The sequence below is a fragment of the Truncatella angustata genome (assembly GCF_020726525.1).
Source record: "Truncatella angustata strain MPI-SDFR-AT-0073 chromosome Unknown BKA67scaffold_1, whole genome shotgun sequence".
In the NCBI taxonomy this organism is placed as follows: domain Eukaryota; kingdom Fungi; phylum Ascomycota; class Sordariomycetes; order Amphisphaeriales; family Sporocadaceae; genus Truncatella; species Truncatella angustata.
This window is the reverse complement of record NW_025763381.1, coordinates 8,170,375-8,190,055: the sequence shown is the minus strand read 5'-3', so window position 1 is coordinate 8,190,055 and position 19,681 is coordinate 8,170,375. Positions and strand designations below refer to the sequence as shown.

At 53.1% G+C, this 19,681-nt stretch overlaps 4 protein-coding genes across 4 annotated transcripts; 1 reads left to right on the top strand and 3 right to left on the bottom strand.

The window, feature by feature from the left end:
* Positions 1–937: 937 nt before the first annotated feature.
* On the bottom strand, positions 938–2,145 carry BKA67DRAFT_84587 (transcriptional regulator TACO1-like protein). The gene has a single exon (XM_046109484.1). It carries the CDS (start codon positions 1,955–1,957, stop codon positions 1,076–1,078), a length of 882 nt encoding a protein of 293 aa, XP_045965540.1. The 5' UTR covers positions 1,958–2,145; the 3' UTR covers positions 938–1,075.
* A 621-nt stretch (positions 2,146–2,766) lies between these two features.
* Positions 2,767–9,429, top strand: BKA67DRAFT_599494 (armadillo-type protein). Its single transcript, XM_046105320.1, has 2 exons — positions 2,767–8,609; positions 8,673–9,429. The coding sequence occupies exons 1-2, from the start codon at positions 2,898–2,900 to the stop codon at positions 9,147–9,149; spliced, it is 6,189 nt and encodes a 2,062-aa protein (XP_045965539.1). The 5' UTR covers positions 2,767–2,897; the 3' UTR covers positions 9,150–9,429.
* Positions 9,430–11,174: 1,745 nt separating this feature from the next.
* Positions 11,175–12,530, bottom strand: BKA67DRAFT_84549 (uncharacterized protein). The gene has a single exon (XM_046109483.1). It carries the CDS (start codon positions 12,376–12,378, stop codon positions 11,524–11,526), a length of 855 nt encoding a protein of 284 aa, XP_045965538.1. The 5' UTR covers positions 12,379–12,530; the 3' UTR covers positions 11,175–11,523.
* A 1,287-nt stretch (positions 12,531–13,817) lies between these two features.
* BKA67DRAFT_668329 (uncharacterized protein) lies at positions 13,818–18,883 on the bottom strand (the record flags this gene model as incomplete). Its single annotated transcript, XM_046108636.1, has 4 exons — positions 18,258–18,883; positions 18,079–18,181; positions 15,216–18,005; positions 13,818–15,149 (listed from the first exon to the last, which is right to left on the bottom strand). The coding sequence occupies exons 1-4, from the start codon at positions 18,434–18,436 to the stop codon at positions 13,818–13,820; spliced, it is 4,404 nt and encodes a 1,467-aa protein (XP_045965537.1). The 5' UTR covers positions 18,437–18,883.
* Positions 18,884–19,681: the final 798 nt, after the last annotated feature.

Here is a 19,681-nt window from a genome sequence, read left to right as displayed (position 1 = left end):
CGGTACAGTACTTGTGCAGTGCATCAAGCCGCTGTAAGCCCCAACAAGCTTTAGTGCAGCGCCTGCCAGCCTGCACCTGCACCTGCACCCGCACCTGCACTTGCGCCCATAGTTTATTTAATCGTCTCGATTTGACCGATCGATCCTTAAAAGTTGGTGCCCCACTGTCAAATGGGCAATAAGCTCAATCCAACATCAGATTGTCATGGACTGAATCCAGTTACAAACCACCACAATTGCCTGTCTTCCACAAACAACCGGGGACCGTCGCCGGACGAACGCGCAACTTGAGGAGCAGCAAATCAATCAACCGACCAGTCAGCCCGGTCGATCAACCAACCGACCCAATCAGTCAGGACAAATCGCATCTCGATTTCGAAATCTGTGCTGCCGCAGCCACCATACTGTGAAGATGGGCGGTCTCAATCTTGAGGTTTTCAAGGTACGACGGGAATACATGCCGCTTCCTACTACGTCCCTTCAACCCCCCCAACCCCCCATGGCCAACGTAGCCAACCTGTACTGACATGAAAGATCCATAGTTCGGCATGTATGTCATGTTCCCGATCGGCATCATGTACTACTTTGGCACCAACCTCGACGAGCGATTCGCTGTTCCCGACTTCTGGCCCAAGGCCGAAAACGCCAACAAGGTACCCCTTGATAAAGACGAGATCCATGCCGAACTGCAGCGCCTAAGGGCCAGAAGACTCTACCTCAGGGATAAGAGACTTGAAGAGGAGGCACGGAGACCACCGCCCCCGCCCCAGGCCGACCCGAGTGGGCATCAGGACAAGTAACTCTGGAGCACACCTTTAGGAAACGCACACGCACACACAAGCGCACACATCCGCCGCGGGCCATGCGCCCCATGTGCGATTGAGAAGCCGTCTCATATCGGCGTGTATAGCGACAGACAACAAGAGGCCTGGCCCCTGAAGGAGGCAGTGTTTTGCTATATCGGCTGCTGTATATCAGGAAATGGCAAATGTCCAAACCCTTGGTTCTGGGGGAGGCGCCTATGTTTACATAATGTACAATTCTATGCATATATACTTGATGATCACTTGGGCGCTCAGTCGAGATTATCCTCGATCGAGCTCCACACTTCCTCTGAGATGTCTCCTTTTTCGGCGTTGGCGTAGACTGCCTGCACATCCTCGTTGTCCTTGATCGCCGCCAATAAGTTGCCAAGCTGGCCCGCTGTAATCTGATCGTCAACTTTGATGCTATCCTCTGATGGTTTCCAGATTATGTCCGACGTCACAACCTCGGCTTCGAGGGCGGTGCTGAGACTCTGGGCTGTTTGGTGTGTCGCATTGGGCTGTGTCCAGACAATGACGTTTCCCTCCTGGTCCTGTTCGACGTCTTCTGCACCTGCCTCTACCGCCTGCATGAAGACATGGTCAAAGTCCTTGTCGGCCAGATCCTTCAGAATGGTCCTTCCAAGCCTGGTGAACAAAAACGTCGTGGGGGTGACCGTGGCCGCATGCTTCTTGGCAATGAGCTTTAGGTCCTTCAGAGCGCGTTGCTTGTTGTCGCACTCGATCTCCACGATGACGGCCACGGATCCCGGGCCCATGAGTTCCAGCATGGCCGTCTCTAACTTCTCGCCCGTTGACGACCTCCCCTGACCGCGGGCGATGGCCAGCTCTATGTTGGCCTTTGGCATGCCCGATTTTTTGGCATCGGTGATGGTCTTGGCTAGCTGGGCGTTCAGATCCGGATTTGCGCCGTAGAGCTTGGAATACAAGGTCAGGTTCTTGGCGAAGGAACTTCTCTCAGTCGTCTTCCTCTTGTCGGCTGCGCCCTTTTCATGTTTTATTTTTGACCAGCGATTGTGGCCACTAGAAGCCGCAAGAGTTGTGCCAAACGCGCGGCGGCACTGGGAATATTTTGGTGGAGGGGCTCGAAGCATTTGCGCGGCCGGGCGCCTCAACGGTGAAATCAAGACCATCAGAGTGTGATTATATTTTCAGCCCTCAACCTTGGAGAGCGTAAAATGAACCCTTTTTTCTTTTTTCTTTCCCCAGAGAGCTTAGACAAGCTGATCGTTTCCGAAAGAGCATATTATATTACATGAGCATGATGAAGAGAGAAGGGGGGGAGGGAGAGAGGAAAAGAGATGGGGAGAGAGAGAGGGAGAAGGGGGGACCAATGATGCAGCGCGATTCGGTATAAACTTGCAAAGCTGCAAAACCGGCCGAGAAAATGCGCCTATGCACTTGTTCACTGACTGTGATCCAATCCACAGGACCTGGGCCTGAATATACTCTCGTTAGGTGACAATGCAACAACAGTGAGCACAAAGTAACCATTGTATCGCAGGATAAATGAAAGTCCGCCTCGTCCACCAGATACTACGGTACCCTCTTCTCCTTCAGCTCGGCTCCTGGTCAGTAGTCGCCAGTGTGAGCTGGAGCGGGAGCTTATGTAGGTGCTCCTTCAGCCGATCTGTGGGGAGTGGTTGTGTGAGAGACGCAGGCCGCACACTGGGTGCTCATTGGTTGCCCTGAGGCAGACCAGGCCCTGGAATCCCCCATGCGTCAACTCTCCCTCGCATTGCGGCACACCCCCCATGCGGCACCTCGTTAGGGGGATTACCGGTAACCGCAAGCACCAAGGAGCCTCCTAGGAGCACTATTTGAAGTGCGTGCGGGCGGCACTGAAGCGACGCTACAGTAGGCCAAATAACCCGTACTGTACGATGCATTATTATTAGTTACCACCCAGCCAACAGCCAAGGTGCTTGCTGTACTGAACACAGTCGACCAACATTCTGAATATCTTCATACCAAGCTGCGATACAAGCAGTGCACCACGCCGAGTCCTATCGTTCGCGTCCAGGCAAAGGGCACCTCCATACCAACCTTGTTTGGTGGAAACGATATCTCCTCATGTCGGCGCCCACGCCAGCTGCCGATGATGCCAATGGCCACGCCAGCCCACCCTCGCCGCCTCGTGTGACTGCCCCTGCGGCGGCCACCGTCACTCAGAACCCGGAGCTCGATGTCGCGAAATTGCAGTCGCTTCCCGCCGAGCAGCAGGATCTATATCTTTTGACTTTTGTTTCCAGCCTCCGCAAACACGTCAAGAGCCTTCCCGCCGACGACTGTACCGCTCAGCAGTTCTATCTGAAGAAGGAGGCTTTCCAGGTCATCAACCTCTCTGTCCCCTCCCCGAGCCGCGTCGTAAGGACTGATATCGGCCAAGTACTGGCCCATGTCTTCCAAAACGGCGATCGGAAACTCCTCTTCGAAACCGTCAACGATCTGGTCGCCATCATTGCCAACTCAAAAGTCAAGACCGACGCCGAGACTAGAACGAGGCATGCTGCTGTAACATGCCTCGGCGACGTCTACGCTGCCGCAGGCGACAGTGCCGTTCCTCTTCACCAGTTGGCATGTGGTGCCCTCATCAAGCTCCTCAGGGCCACTTCGGCCAATGCCGGCCTGCGCACCGCCATACTCGTCTCCCTCGCCAAGGTTGCTGCCATGATTGGCCCCAGCATGGATGAGAACATCGCCCGCGATATATGGAAACAGTCTCGAGCAGTCGCCTCTGGGGACAAAGGCCATCTGTCCGTCGTCGCCGCTTGTCGTTGCTTGAGGGCTCTGGCCAAGCACACCGCATATTTCGACAATTCGGGCGACTTCGACAAGCTGAAAGATGCCCTCTTCAAAGCCTTTGACTCGGCTTCTTCTCCCGTGCGCCAAGCTGCTGCTGACTGTCTGGCTGATGCCATGGTCAAAAGCCATTCCGAGATGAGCGCCATCGGGAGCGCAGTCCCTATGATCAAGAGACCAAAGTCAAAGGCTGCAAAGCGCGCTTCTGTCCAGCCCGGTGCAAATCTCGTCGACGACGACGATATCCCCTCGCGACCAGGAAGCCCTGCTCCTGGTGGGAGGAAGACACAGGTCTTGTCGCTGACACTGATTGACATGCTCAAGACCTTGTCCACCCACTACGTGAGGCTGTCCACAACCAACAGAGCAAGGGCTGCCCTTGGTGTCTGCTATGGCAGACTGCTTAGAAGACTCGGCGAGAAGACCGTCGAGGTCAACTATCTGAAGATTATGGAAAACCTGACGGTCGACCTTCTAGGCAATTCAAATGTGACCAACAATCGCTACCGCTTGCTTACCTCCCGTCGAATCGTCGATTCCATCCTTCGGAGCACAGTTGGCCAGCGCATTCTCGGCGAGTCCGGTCAGGTAGCCGCTGCCACGGCTATCATCAACGACGTCTTGAAAAATTATCCCCAGGCACTCCCGGAGCGTCCTGAACCAAGCAAACACACACTGATCGCTGCTCTTGGTGCCGTGGCATCTCTCATTGACTCTCTGGGGTCCGCCGCCAACAACTTTGCCGAAGCTTGCCGCGATGGCCTTCTACAGGTCTTACAGCACCCTAGCTATAGTGTGCAAGTGCATGCATCATATTGCATGAAGAGTTTCGTCAAGGCATGTCCGCAACAATTGCTGCCATGTTTGTCCGTGTGTATGAATAGTCTGAGCCGGGAACTGTCCCAACTCGGCACAGGGCGTAACTCTCCAAGGAGGTGTATCGGTTTCGCCCATGGTCTGGCCGCCACCCTCAGTGCCAGCCCGGCTCGTCCCTTGTATGGATCCGTTGACATCAACAGCCGCGTTTTGACCATGGCCACCAACCTACTCAAGTCGAGTGGAAAATCGGAGCTCCGCGTTTCGAGCACACAGATACAAGTTGCCTGGATACTGATAGGCGGTCTCATGTCCCTGGGCCCCAACTTCGTCAAGATTCACCTGTCCCAACTGCTGCTCCTCTGGAAGAACGCCCTCCCCAAGCCCTTGGCTAAGGACAATACATCACAGCGCAGCCTGCTGGAGGCCTCATTCTTGACCCACGTCAGGGAATGTGCGCTTGGATCTATCCTCTCCTTTTTGCAGTTTAACAGTCGGCTTTTGACAGTGGATGTTTCGAAGCGTATAGCAGCCATGCTGCAAAGCACCACTGCTTTCCTCCGAACCCTGCCATCCAAAAAGGTCAGCGATGACATCTCACAAAGACTGACTCCAGCATTGCAACTACAGGACCTCGACCTCATGGTCCAACGCCGTGTTCTCCAGTGCTACATGAAGCTAGTCAATCAGAGCCCTGCTGGGGGTAGCGAGGCATTGTTACAGTCTAATTTGCTCACATTGGCAATCTCCCTATTCGCTGACCCAGAGAACTACGTCGGCAACTCCCTTAGTGCATCTATAGCCAATGCCGCCGGTACGTTTGAGTCCGTTTGGGAGGTTGGCGATAATTCTGGGTTTGGTGTGACTGGCCTCATCAATGGGTTCCGGCTCCAGAAGCTCCCTGGAGAGCAGGAGGGCTTGAGCGAACAACCAACTTCTGATGAGACAGACCCGGAGGAATTGATTGATGACCTTCTCAAGTCACCCGTATGTCAAGCTCTTGAGCACGATGCAGCCATGCTCTACGTCACGAGCCTCGACAAGTCCCACATACTACCTGACCCGCCGGCCACCCAAGTCATCAACATGGCCATCCAGCTGTTCGCCTTCGTCTTCCCTTTGACCCCTGCCAAAGTCCAGGAGAGTATTCTGGAGCAACTAGCTACTTTCATGTCTGCAGGCGTTCTACAGCGCGATCCCGGTCGCAAAGCAGCCATGGATGTCAATATCTCTGCAGCACTCCTGTATAGCTTGAAGGTGGCCTCCAAGGAAACAACGTCGCCGCCAGGAGATGTTACAAACCTGGCAGTAGAAAGACTTCTCCAGGAGGTTGTCCGGGGGTTTGTTGTAGACCCGGACCAGTACATCCGCCGACTTGGCTATGAAACGATTGCGAGGCTTTGCAATACATGCGGCAACGCTTTCACTAACAGTGAAATCAAGCACCTCGTCGACACTATCGTCGGCAACAGGGAGCCTAGTGCGCGAGCTGGATGTGCCATGGCTCTCGGATGCATACAAGCGAAAGTCGGGGGCATGGCTGCAGGCTACCATCTCAAGACTATATTAGGTATTCTGATGTCGCTCTGTAACGATCCGCACCCCACCGTTCACTACTGGGCTCTGGAGGCGCTCTCTCAGGCAGCCGACGCGGCTGGGCTGGGGTTCGCCCCGTTCGTGTCGAGTAGTTTGGGAATGCTGGCACAACTATACCTGTCGGATACCCATCATCCTGAGATACCCTCAGCCATTTCGATGAATCTCGAAACGGAGTTGTCTACAGCAGGCTCTATCACACGTTGCATTGATTCGATGATTAATGTGCTAGGACCCGATCTACAGGACTCGACAAAGTCGCGGGAATTGATTCTTACATTGGTCGGTCAGCTCCAGGATGAAACCAACGTGCTTGTTCAACGCGCAAGCCTGAGCTGCTTGGAACACCTTTCGCTCTATGCACCAGGAAACATGGTTTTCGTAGACTATGTGAAGCTTCTCCAAACCCATCTCAACGGCGAGCGTCCGTCTCTGCGAGACGCTGCTGTAGATGGTCTTTACAACCTGATGAAGCGAAACCCTCGGGACGTGTTTGATGCGGCCGATCCGGGTCTAGAGGACCAGTTCTGGCTCGTTCTCGATTCTTGTCCTGGCCATGATGGTGCCCGCAACATTGTTCGCAACTGGATACGTCAAACGTCCTTGCTTGACACAACGTCCTGGTTACTACGCCTTCAAAATGTCCTCAGGATGACGAGGCCGAAGGCAAAAGAGGAACGCCGTGCTGGTATGGGCAAACCGACGGTAGCTCTGGACCTTCAGGACGAAGAGGTTGCAGGGTTTGCGGGTATTGCCAAGGACGAAAAAGACCAGCCAGCGAGCTCGGAGGTTGAGCCATTGCGCTGGCAAGTCCGAACTTTTGCAATGAGCTGTTTGAACGAGATATTCATTCTTGTCAACAAAGACATTGCAACCAATGGTGAATCACCGGCACAGACAGCTCTACAAGTACGCATCGCTGACGTCGTGCGCATGGGGTTTTCCGCCTCTACGTCGAATGTCCTAGAATTAAGGATATGGGGGTTGAAGATCATTGGAGCTGTGCTGCGCATGTTTGGAAAAACGCCGGATCCTGACTTTGACGAAGCCATGCTCCTCGAACAGTACCAAGCACAAATCAGCTCCGCCTTGACGCCAGCTTTCGCTGCTGACTCTTCACCTGAGCTAGCTTCCGAAGCTGTAAACGTTTGCGCAGCCTTCATATCTACCGGCATCGTGACCGACGTTGATCGGATGGGGCGCATCCTGAAAACGCTCGTCACTGCCCTGGAGAATTTCTCGAAGGACTCTGAAAATGCAGGGATAGGAGATCTGCAATGCCTCAGCTCGAACGCCCAAATCATGGTCAAAATGTCTGTGTTTTCCGCCTGGGCTGATCTGCAAGTGGCTAGTCTGGAACAAAAATACCTGCTGGACGTCCTAAAGCCGCATATCGGAACCCTCACTCCTCTCTGGCTGGCTTCACTGAGAGAATTCGCACGACTACGCTTCGAGCCTGACATCTCGATGACTCTTGGGCCGCCTTCACTCTCGGGTAGTCTTGATACCATATATGCTGCGTTAAACCGTGAAACGCTCTTGCGGTTCTATCAGGACTCGTGGTTGAAGCTTGTTGATGCCATCGCCAGTCTCATAGAGCAGGACAGTGAATTTGTGTTCGATGCCCTCGATGGCAAAGAAACCGAAGGACCTTCACCCAACGGCGAATCGAAAGGAGTCGATATCAACTATCGAGATGAGCCTGTTGCCTTCTTTTTTGTTCTTTTCGGCATCGCGTTCGAAGCTTTGGCGACTCGTCCCGGCCAGGCAGATTCCCTTGCGACCCAAGAACAGACGCTTGAGATCCTGCAGGCTCTCAAAAAGATACTACATCCCAGCGTTTCCGGTCATGCTATCTACAGAGAAGCCATATTTTCCGAAACCATGGACTTGCTCGACAGACTTGTACTAACCGAAGGGCTCGATGTGCAAGGCGTAATTGTTGAAATAGCTAGGGCTCTGTGTGTTTCTCATCCTTCTGCGCGTAAGCAGGGACAGGCTGAGAGTGGCGACTTGTCGGAAGATATCGAGCAACTTTTCGAGCTCACTCGCATCATTGTCCTCGTTCTCTCTGGCCTCCTTCCGAACCTCAGCGATACAAATCAGCCCGTCCGCCACCAGTTAACCGAGGAAGCGGTCCTGTTGATACGGTCGGCTCTCAATGCCATAGTCGACGCAGCTGAAGTCTTCCCTACGATTATCAAGACGGATCTTCATGCTTGCATCATTCATATCTTTGCGACTATCTTGGCCACGCCATCTTGTCAGGAAGTCATTGTTCCGCAAGCTTTGCCGATACTCAAACGATTCATGATGAGCATATCCGATTTACCATCAGCAGCAAACACGAACTCCAATTCCAGCGCACAGCTACAGGGATGTCTGCGCCGCTTCTTGTCCATATACTTGAACGCCCAGAAACGCGAATCTTCCAACTCACTCACATGTGTCAAGAACTGTCTTCTCGCTGTCACCGTCCTTTTTACTGGAGGAAATAACCGCCTCGCAGCCAACGATCCGGTAGTTGTTCGCTTCCTTGATGAGCTCGTAGACTGCCTCACGGACCGAATGGTAAGTAAAAGTTGACAATATCCACGTGATATCAAACCGTTGTTAACACATGCATGCGTACAGACTGCCAATATCGCCGCTAATTGCGTTCGCTCTCTACTTCTGCAACCGTCGCCGAGCCCTGCTGATCAGTCCATCGTGCGATATCTTCTTCCTCGGCTCATCGTCTTCGTGACGAACACGGAGCCAGATGATCCAGAGAATGCGCGCCGCCTTGTCTCACAAACGTTGACGCACTATGTGACAAGCGTGGGCAACGAACATGCTCAAATCGTCATGGCGGTCGTTGTGCCAGCTCTCCTTTCGCGTGCGTCAACCGAGGGCGCTGAGGTATATCGGGAGACCAGCACGAGGCTGCTGGAGATGGCATCTGTGGACCAAATTGCCTTTAGGGGTATAGTAGCTGCTATGACTGAAGGGCAAAGGGCCTTCATGGAGGAAGTCATCAAGTCAGGACGTGCGACTGGTGACAGTGGGAAAGGTGCTACCGATGCAGGTGGCCAGCCAAGCATTGCGCTTAAAATGGACTTCGGAGCCTAGGGGTGTATTTACACGGCGTTGTGCGTGCCGATGGGATCAAGCTGGCGTGATTGGGTAAGGAGCTACGCCTCATAGGCTGCATGAGCCAAAGAATTAGACGAATAACATGATATGATAATAGTCATCCTCAAGCAGCATCTCGTCGTTCACCTCGACCTCGTCGAAATGCCTCAAGCCAGCCCACTTAGAATGTAACAGTCAAAACGCGCTAATTGTCTATCCGAGTGAAGACTAGGATAGAGGGCCAAGATTGTTCCAATGTTGCTCTGTCCAAAGATGGTATAACATGATCATATGTTTTCATGTACATTGTATATGCTATGGGTTGGATGCTCGTGCAACAAAGTATTTGCTAAGCGCTTACTTGATGTGTGAGTCAAGTAATTTTATGATTAAGCAGTGTTAGCCATGTATATAGCACTGTTGGAATCGCCGCACGTCCGATTGTAACATGAACCATAGTCATTGGGACAGGCGTCGGTGCTATGATTACGAACAATTACCGCAGGGGCTCACTGTGGTCCGGGACAAGGCTGCACGAACGGTTATGGAAATATTAATTGTCTAAAACGATAACTTAACGGATTGGCCTGCCGTCCTGAACCATTCTCTCGCCTCATTCAGGGAAAACTTGACATGATTCTAGATACTACGAGAGCCGGGCTAGCTGTAGTATGAGTAGTTGACATACAGTTATCAGAAAAGTCCTTGCGCCGTAGCGTAATGTGTATTTGAAATCCATCCATGAAGACGTAAGAGTTGGAACACACAAGGACTGGAACTGATTTGGTGCTAACACCTCGCTGCTGTGTTGCTATCACGTATGAATCACTCGTGAGCTTCTGTTGTGGCAAACGCTTACAGGAATGAATTCAGTGTATCCTCTCTAGAAGGCCGGTCTTCAGACATGCGTCTTTTGCTAGCTTTCATGTGGAAGACACGGCTTGACCCATCCTGTTAGATAAATAAAAGGGTAGACCCGTACAAAACACCATTGCTGGGGGCTAGACCTAAAATGCCAATGCCACAGGGTGACTGCGAGGCAGGGAAGCTCATCGAGTACGTGGCTTTACCGGTCTCACCATCGCCTGGCCCTTTGAAAATTCGAGCGTGCCGTGACCGATCTATGTGATTTATACACTCTGGTGCTTGTCTGACACCGTCGCTATACATCTCCGATGAGGTGAAACATATTCGCAGTGCATTGACCAATTATACCAACCAAGGTTAATTAGGTTCTAAGCCATCCCCCCGCTGGACAGAACTTCGTCATTCCAAACATCATCCATGAACAGGCCGGCCGTGGGCGGCTGTTTCGAGGCTAGGGGTTGTGCAGGTTCGGTGCCTATCGTGGTGAGCAGCAAGCATGGCGAAACAGTTTAGAGCACCGACGTTTTCAAATCGTGACGAGAGAAAGTCCACAGCTGTCGCTGCCGGGATATCAGTAGATATGGATAGTATGAGCCCAAAGCGCCGACGGGCAGGAAACACATGGCATGATGGCCACGAATAGGAGTGGAAGTTAGCACGTAAGAACGTGCATATCTCGAAAGGGTAATGCTGGACACAAACATCCGAACTGTAAGACAGACTCTGTACATGATAGATCACCGCCATGATATTAAGGATACCCCGAGCAACTCGGACGAAGCCAAGACGAGTTTGGCTGTAACACATACTGGGATGATATAACAGTAGGGCCAAGAAAAGAAATCGGGAGAAGAGAAAGAAGGCCCAGGTGGCGATGTCAGGTTGGTGATTTTATATACATGCACTACAGAACCAACGTAAACTCCCAAACAGCAAAGGCAACTCCCCGCAAGGCTGATAAACATAGCTCGAGAAAACATACCCCATCCCGGCCACCGTGATTGAGCATGCCTGATTAGAGCTGTTACGGGTGAACGTGGTCGTCTATGTGTAGCTGTGGGCGTACAAAAGCAGACAGGCTTGCTGGTCAACTTGCCCGATTACGCGCCTGCGGTATAATTGCCCGGTTGAGTTTGAGGCGGGAGCGTATCAAACTGTCCACCTGGATTGGGATGTAGATGGAAGTTATGGCTACCCTGTCGTGCTGCTTCAAGAACAGTCACCCGACACAGATACAGACACGGACATGAACGAAGATATTTTGAAATTATATTACTGACCACTTCAGCTCTGCACAATGTAGCTTAGCTGTTCGCGATCCGGTGTCCAGCTCCGTGACAGGACCCCGTAGCAACCGTATGCAACGCCCTGGCTCCCAGCGATGGCCCCCTCGCTTCCATGCAGTAAAATAAATCACAGTCCCACAGTGAAAATGCAAACACGTAAGGAATCGATGTTCTTTTCCATGATACACCAACCCGCACCCTCCCGGGAACGCCGGGGATCAGCTGCGAGATAGACTGAGTAAGCCTTTTGCCGCCCCTCCTTTGGTGGCATTGCTCGGGAGGCACCCTTCCTCGTGGTAAGGCGGGGGCGGAGGCGTCATGGAGGACGCCGGAGGGAGGGTTGGTAGTCTGTTCTTTTCGGGCGAGGAAGATGCACGCAACCGCGCCGCACGTGGTATTGGCAGATCCGAACTGTGGTCACTCGTCTGCAATATCGCCTGCCGACTCGCGGGTTTGTTGCTGGTCTGGGCGGTACAGGCCAGGTGAGGGTCCGACTTGCGGCTGGATATCCGTCGAAGTTGCAGACGTTCCAAGGGCACGTTCTCCTGTCCCGTCCGGAGCTTGTAGCCAGCGAGTCCCAGTCTGAGCCGTAATACCTCTGCCTTCTGCCGAGCCTCATCGCGGGTGATTGTCAGCGGGCGCGGCAGACGGGGCGGCGAATGCACAAGGGCAAGGGCAAGGGCATCGGCATTAGCACCAGTGTCGGCGTGCACGTGGAGGTCTGGGTCTGGTTCCGTGGTGCATGTCGCTTGGGATGTATCGATTGCGGAATTGTCAAAGACGGAGGAGGGTTCTGGCGAGGCGGAGCAATCCCTCTCCTCGCTGGGCAGTATGTTGTCATTCGACGAGACGGGTGCAGGACACGAGACTGTTTTGCATTGTCGCTTGGCTGGCTGGTGGTCTGCTGTACACATGCTCCTCTTGATGCCTCCATTTATAGTTGTGGTGGGACTCGTGTCGCGGAACGCCTGGGGCTTCACTTGGCCCTGCTTCGAGGTGTTGTGGGAGACGGGAGATTGGAGATTGGCATCGAGAGGGCCCAGTACGCGCCTCTTGGCCGGTGAAGCGTCCATGTCGGACTGTTGGTGTACAATGCAATCAACAAGTAATACTCGCGCGGAGCATTAATCGGCAGCAAAGCGCGGCGCAGGTCAGGTCTCAGATTGCACCAGGTGGAAGGCAGCAGCAGAGGAGAAGAGTGACCAGGTCAGGAGAGAGAAGAAGAAGGAGAAGAGGAAGAGGGAGTGGAAGAAGAAGAAGAAGGAGGAGAACGAGGAGAGAAACAATGCCCCTTCGTTTTTTTGAGTGGTTGGTTTGGTTGATTGGTTGCGAATGTCGAAATGAAGGAGATGGTGATAGTTGATTTAGCTAGGTTAGTCTAATGCCAACTTGGGAGCTGGACTAGTACTAAATGACAAGCCAGTCCCCCTCCAAAGGTCAAGTCGCGTCCGTCCCGCGTCAGGTGATGTGAATATAATGCTTGTTTTGTGAGTCGTGATGACTTATGCACTGTTTGTTTCTTGCCCGTTTGAGCACGATCCGACGCTAAAAGGTAATCTGCTATGTGCGGATCTGTATGTTATGTATAAACATAAAAAATGGCAGTCTGCTACTGTACTATACATGCAGTACATATGTAACCAAGCGCCCCATCCTGACCCTATTGGGACAAGATCAGATCACCTGCATATGTACATAACATTGACATTAACATTAGCGCGAGGTGGAGCCGCATCCCCATTCCGGGATGCACTGCAGGCTTGCTGCCCTACCGAGTATTCGCAGGTAGTGTGTGTGTGTACTGTAACTTATATTGTACTCTACCTCCATCCACTTGACTTGACCTTCACCTAGTCTAGACTGCGATCTTGACCTTGATCTACGTGTGTGGGAGAGTCGCGCCTTGCTCCCGCCATTCTTCACCGGCACTCCTGTAGTGGTACCTTGACCTGTATACTCCCGTACATGTAGATATAGACATAGGTTATATTCAACGTTAGTGCATTAGCAGCTGATATAAAATGTAGACTAGACTTTTTTTCCTTTTTGCTTTCAGCTGTGACTTGCTGCTCGTCTCTTCTTTTGCGGGTATCATACTGTCAAACCGTAATACACCACCCCCTCGGAAAACTTCCATAGGAAGGGAAAAGATTCCAAAAAAAAAGATGAAAAAAAAAAGAAAAAAGGGAAGGAAAAAGAAATCTAAGTCCGTATGGCATAGATATTACTGGCCTCTCCCTCCCTAATACACCCCCAATCCGGCGCCATCCCTGTCCTTGAATCCTAGGTTTCCCAATGCACCAGCCTCATTTTCTCTCACTTTCCGAAACGCCCATAAACAATCACTATGTCGCCGCCAATTGCTGAATACTTGAAAAACATAAAGACAATATTGCCACCCCGTGTCCCGAACGCCGCTGGCCCAGGTCATATCTTCCCAATCCCGCCGCTCGAATCTCAATTACCCTGTATGGCCAACTGACCACCTTTGATGCATTTTGTGTCGACACAATCACGAAGATGTGTCTAGAGCGAAAAGACTAGTGTCTAGCGCAAATGGTTTCGTGAAATCTGGTTGCATCTCATCCCAAGAAGGCATTTCCATCAAGCCGGAACTCCCTGCCATGTCGACGTTGTTTGCCTCGAGCAGATCCAATTCTACATCCAAGCCCATGTTCATGTATCGATCACCATCAAACGGTTGCCAGGTATCGAACCCCATATCCAAGGTCACGTTGAGTGCCACACCTTCTGACACATCACTCGTTGGCTCCGACGAAGCACTATCCTTGCTCGATTCTGGAGTATCATTGGGTGTCACTGATCGATACACGTTCATATCCGAGATGGCGCCGCCCCCGCCACTCTGTAGCCCACCCAGATTCTGAAACAGATCCTGTGGATCAATGGTTCCAAATTGGAAAGGTATTTCGGCCACTGTTTGTTGCACGGTCGCATCGTCTTCCGCTTTGATCAATGTGGGCTTTTGCCCGGGCATCTTAGTGACTGCATCTCTGAAAGCCTCCGCCGGACCTGGCGCGCTCTCCTGCCTCTTCATGGACGGACCGCGCGACATGGGTGCAGCGGCCGGAGCCTGTCCCTGCCGGGAAGAAGCGACCCCTAGTGAAGCGGCTGCCGCGATGGAATCCGACCTCAGGTTACCGCTAGAGCCAAAACCAAGGCTGTCTGTGTAGGCGTCGAAGACAAATTTCATGGGATTTTCGTGAGGCTTAACGTGCTCTTCTTGGATGTGTATACGGCGAGCCTCCTCAGTCAAGAATGCGAACTGGCTGGATTCGCAATCCGGCTCTGGGCAAGGGAATTGAGGCTCGGGGATGTTTTCTTTCTTGGCGTCCGGAGAGGCTTGCTTGCCCAACTGCGGGCTGGCGCTCGCACCCGTAGATTGTCCAGGGCCGTATTTCCGCCTCTTGTTGGGAAGCTGAAGCTCGAGAACACCATTGTTGGTGCTATAAGTCGGTACACCGTGAGGTGAAGGGGCAGAGGGTATCTGGAACGGAGGTTGGCTCGACGTTGGAGCAGCTGGTGGACCCTGCCTGCTGTTCGACCGTACGTGCTTGTTGTGCTTGTCTAGATTTGCTGCGCTCAGAGGGATAGATTGCCCTGACGTGGCGGGTTGGGCTGGGGTTCCTTGTTGCTGACCTGTGTCCATTACGCCCTGAGCCGCCGCGGTTCTCTGTCCTCCTGCCGCCGCTGCCTTTAAATCTTGTGCCATACTGCCCAGAAGTGCCTTGGCTTCTGTAACATGACTGCGCTCGATCGAGAATGTCTCTCTCGGCTGCGTGGACGCCTCCCCATCTTTGAACTGTTTGATAAGCCGTATACGCTAGTTCAGAGTTAGCCACAAATACGAAGGTGGGGGATATAAAGTATAGAGTGCAGGGCGTCTGACCATTGTGAAGTATTGCTTGGCTCGATTGTCATCACGTGTCAGGGAATACCATCTTCCCAAAATCTTACCAACTTTGTTCATCTCGCCAATAATGTACTGGATATCTCGGGCCATCTCTGCATGTTGCTGTGGGCTCATTGGTACGTCCGGGAGTACTTCTTGTTGAGACTGCCGCTGAATCTCGATACCAATACTCCTGAGGCGTTCAAAATCTTCCGACTTGCCCTGTGCAGGGTGGGCCTGGCGATTCTTGATGAATTGTTCGTACTTGATCCTTTGTTCCGGCGTCAAAGAAGCGAGCTGCGCCGCTGTCATCTTCGGAGGACCTGCCAGTGGTTGAGAGGGCTGCGAGGGCGTGCGCTGAACCGGTGTTGCAGCTGGAGCCGGCACTTCCACCACATCGTCACTACTTCTCTTGTTAGGTCTCTGAGGGATCGCCGGAGACGAATTTTGTTGTTGCGTTGAGCGATTTCCAGACCCAGGCTTCTGAGCCTTGATAGGGCCAGCGGAGACCGGCTGTTCAGTAGTACTGGGCGCTCTTTGCGGAGCAGCTGGGACAGGCGCAGGGGCGGTTTGATTTGGCGGTGCGGAGTTAATGGCGGTGGGTTGGTTTGGCTGAGCAGGTTGTGCTTGTTGCTGACCAGCCATGATTTTGTTTTTCATCTGGTGTTGCTTAAGCTGAACAAGGTACTGCCTTACCCGTCCGTCATCCCAAGTGCTGAATCTCTCGCTTGCTGCTCGTGCGCTTTGTATCTCTTGTGATGTCACCGTGATGTTGTGCATAGCCATTTGCATGGCAGGATTGGGATGTTGAGGCTGCATTTGGCCGATTCCTGGCCCCTGGGGCCCCTGAGGCTGAGGAACACCCGGAGGCAATGACACTCCCCCGGCTGCCTGGGCACGTTGATTCATTATTCTCCCAACTTGCATGTTCTGTATTTGTAGTAATTTGGCTTGAGTGTTTGGGTGCACACTGGCCTGTGCCATCCACTGCTTGAGCTGACCCCATTTCCTGACTGTGGGGGGTAAGTTTGATATCTGACTGAGGACGTTAGGTGGTATGTCCAATGAATCCATGAAAGGGCCCGCCGCAGCTGGATCTGCAGGGAAAGAGGACTGATTGACCCCGTTGGCGCGCATCCTATTTAAGTGTTGTTGAACCAGGGCAGGGTTCTGCGTATTCATGGAAATGGAGCCGTTGGCCTGCGGCGCGGCCATATTGGCACCTTGAGCAAACTGTGCCATTGGGTTTCCCTGGCCGAATTGACCAGGCTGCGGTTGAGGACGACCAGCCATTTGTTGATTTCTCTGCGAGGCAAACCACCGAGCCAAGACTTCATTTTGTTTGTCGGGCGTTAGGTTTCGAAGAGCCTGCTGCTGTTCGGGTGTCATGCTTTGCGCCATGAAACTCATTAACTGATTTCTATTCGCAATGGATCCAGGCTGGGGTCGCTGATTACCTTGATTGAATCGTGGGTCCAGCGTTTGTCCGAAAGGTAGATTAGCTTGGTTCATGGGCGGTTGCTGTCCCATTGCCACGGGTGGCCGTTGGACGGGAGCGTTGAGGGTGTTCATAGCAGGGCTCTGGGACATCTGCGCGGGACCGCCAAGACCGCCTGGCTGACCTTGCATCTGTTTTGCGTGAGCCTGAGCTCGAATTTGAGCCTGCGTCTTGGCGGCGGCCTGATCCATCTGCATCTGCTGGTTCTGTTGCATGTTAAATGGTTGCTGTTGGTGCTGTGGACGTCCGCCTTGACTGGGTGCCTGTTGACTTCCAGCTTGGTTTTGACCAGGACCACCACTCATCGGTTGCGGAGTGTTATTTCGACCGGGTCCACTCGCTGGAACAACCATTTGTCCAGCCTCCTGAGCCATCAAACCTGCTTTTTGTTGGTTCATGATCTCGGCATTAGAGAAGGGACCTAGATCACCTGCCGCAGTTGCACCTTGCTGCTGACCACCAGTATTGACGCTGCCAGGATTAGCTGAACGTTGCTGCTGCTGCTGCTGTTGCTGCTGCTGCTGTTGCTGCTGCTGTTGCTGCTGTTGTTGCTGCTGCTGCTGTTGTTGCTGTTGTTGTTGCTGTTGCTGCTGCTGCTGCTGTTGCTGGTGCTGTTGTTGTTGCTGTTGCTGTTGCTGTTGCTGGTGCTGGTGCTGTTGTTGTTGCTGCTGCTGCTGCGCTTGCATCTGCAGAGCAGCGGCGTTCATGGGCCCATTGGGAGACATGTTGACCATCTTAGCGCTCATCTGAATCTGAATATTTTGCTGAATAAAATAAATGGCCGGGTCCATATGTTTGGCCTGTAAAGCTTGTAAAAGCTGAGGCGCGAATTTTTGGTTTGCCGTATTCCGCAGTTGTATTTTCTCCTGATCAGACATGGAATTGAACTTGGCAACGGCCATATTTTGGATGCGTTGTCGGTCCTGAGGTGCGAGTTGCTGTGGACCTGCACCTTGGGGGCGCATTGAGGGAGCTCCCATGTGCATGGGCTGTTGAGGATTGGGATTCATAACATTCGCACCTGGATTTGGCATGCCCATGCCAGGCTGTGCTTGGCCAGGGATAGGCGAGGCCTGCATTTGTTGCTGAAGGTGCTGAAAACCTTGCTGGGGGGTTTGGCCCATTCTCATGTGCTGATTTAACATGTTGGGCTGGTTCATCATGCCGGGAGGAAGACCCTGCATCTGGGCAGCTTGCTGGTTGATGGTGTTTTGCAAATTGGGCTCTTGCTGCTGGCGTTTTATAAACAGCTCCTGTATTTTGCTTCTGATTTTCTGGTCGTAGACCTCCTTCAGTGAGTGTAAGCACGTGAACAAGCAATAGGCATATATGTGGGGGTGGGGGGCAAGAGATGCGACTCACTCTCGACGGTGACTCCACGAAGACCTGTTTCTCAAAGCCAACGATTTGGCTAATGGTCGCGCTCTGGTCGTTCTGTGGCATAGCCAGCATGGCATTGGTGAACCTTTTTGGGCATCATCAGTACTCTTGTCACTGTGGCCTTTTTGGCCGGTAGCATGAGTTGTGGGACATATACTTACAAGTTGTGAGCGACCTGTACACGGTTTTGCATGGGCAGCGCGGCCTGCCAGCCTTGTGGTGGCCCCATCTTCTGCTGCTCCGAAATGAGCAGGTTCATGAGGACGCCAGGAAGGTTCCCCTGTGGCACGCGAGGCCGCATCTGCCCTCCAGGGCCCATCATAGGCATTTGGGCGGCCATGGCCGCAACGGTGTTGTCGGAGTAACTCGCCTCACAAGAGTCGTTGTCGCTCGCGGGTAAGTAATGAGTGGTGGTCTAGATGATGCTGGAACAAAGAGCGTCCCTGGACTACGCTGTACTGCGACCAGGCTAGGCCAAGGCTAGGTGTTGCCCGCGAGTACTCAGATACTAGCCATAAAGACGTGTGTGTCCTGGTCCTGGTCCGTCTGGGCGTGCTGGGAAGGGCAGGAAGGACGCCTGGGGTTTGGGGATGCGGGGCGAAGGGGTCGGGTCCGTCGAATAATGGCTACTGTGTGGATGTGGATGGGTTAGGAGGTGCAGCCAGTCCCTTGACGATGAAATGATATCAAGAAGGAGGGCAGTCGTGCTTTTGTCGCGCAGGAATCTCGGCGGGTGATCGAGTACGGGTGCGAGTACAATGCAGTAGGGTCGGATCGGGTCGGGTCGTGACGGTCTATGCCAGGGCGCGCAGCAATTCGAGCCCAGCGAGGACTTGTGCAGCGAGGCAAAAGAGTACGAAATTTGTTTCGTCTGGTGAGGAGCTTGTCAAGACCGCATCCTCGATGAGAAGATTCAGCCCGGTAAGTTGGCGGAAGAAGGGTTGTCGTCGAATGGGGCAGTGGGTGAAGAGAAAGCAATGCTGATCAATTTCGAACAAGAATGTAAGGTAGGTGGATCAGGGTGGGTTGGCTGGCAAGGTGGATAAAATAAAGTGCAGTCGGTAGGTTAGTTAGTTTCCCAAGGTTTCCTCGAGACACGGTTCGTCGTTGGGAGGAGGGGGGGGGGCCGGGGGGCTGGATGCGGATGGATCGATGGGTATACTGAAATGGTCCTGGCGTCTTCCAGTCTACAGTCGAGAGATGACAAGCCTCATGTGCTTGCGGGACAGAATCCGAACCCGAATCTGAATCTGCACAGATGGGCAGCAGGCACAGGTAGAGAGGGCGATACCGAGCAGCAAAACGAGCAGGTTGCTGGCGCACCAAGATTTGACGATACTGTAGGCAGTATGTGAGTATCTATGTAATCCGTAGTGTCTGGTGGTGAAGGAGAGCTGGCGTGGAAAGAGGATATCATTGGGAAATGGAAGGGGACGGGCGAGGGGTGCCCAGCAAGGCGCCTGGCACTAGATTGGGCCTGGCACCTGAACCTGGCTGTGGACAGGGCTCCTCGACAGGGCTCCCGGACAGGGCTCCTCGACAAAAAAGGGTAGACTAAGTATGCGGTACCCGTACCCAGGCTGCA

Excerpts from the sequence above, each read along its gene's own strand:
- BKA67DRAFT_84587 (XM_046109484.1), bottom strand. The coding sequence starts at position 1,957 with ATGGTCTTGATTTCACCGTTGAGGCGCCCGGCCGCGCAAATGCTTCGA.
- BKA67DRAFT_599494 (XM_046105320.1), top strand. The coding sequence starts at position 2,898 with ATGTCGGCGCCCACGCCAGCTGCCGATGATGCCAATGGCCACGCCAGC. Across the intron at positions 8,610-8,672 it reads ACTGCCTCACGGACCGAATG|ACTGCCAATATCGCCGCTAA; the intron begins GTAAGTAAAAGT and ends GCATGCGTACAG.
- BKA67DRAFT_84549 (XM_046109483.1), bottom strand. The coding sequence starts at position 12,378 with ATGGACGCTTCACCGGCCAAGAGGCGCGTACTGGGCCCTCTCGATGCC.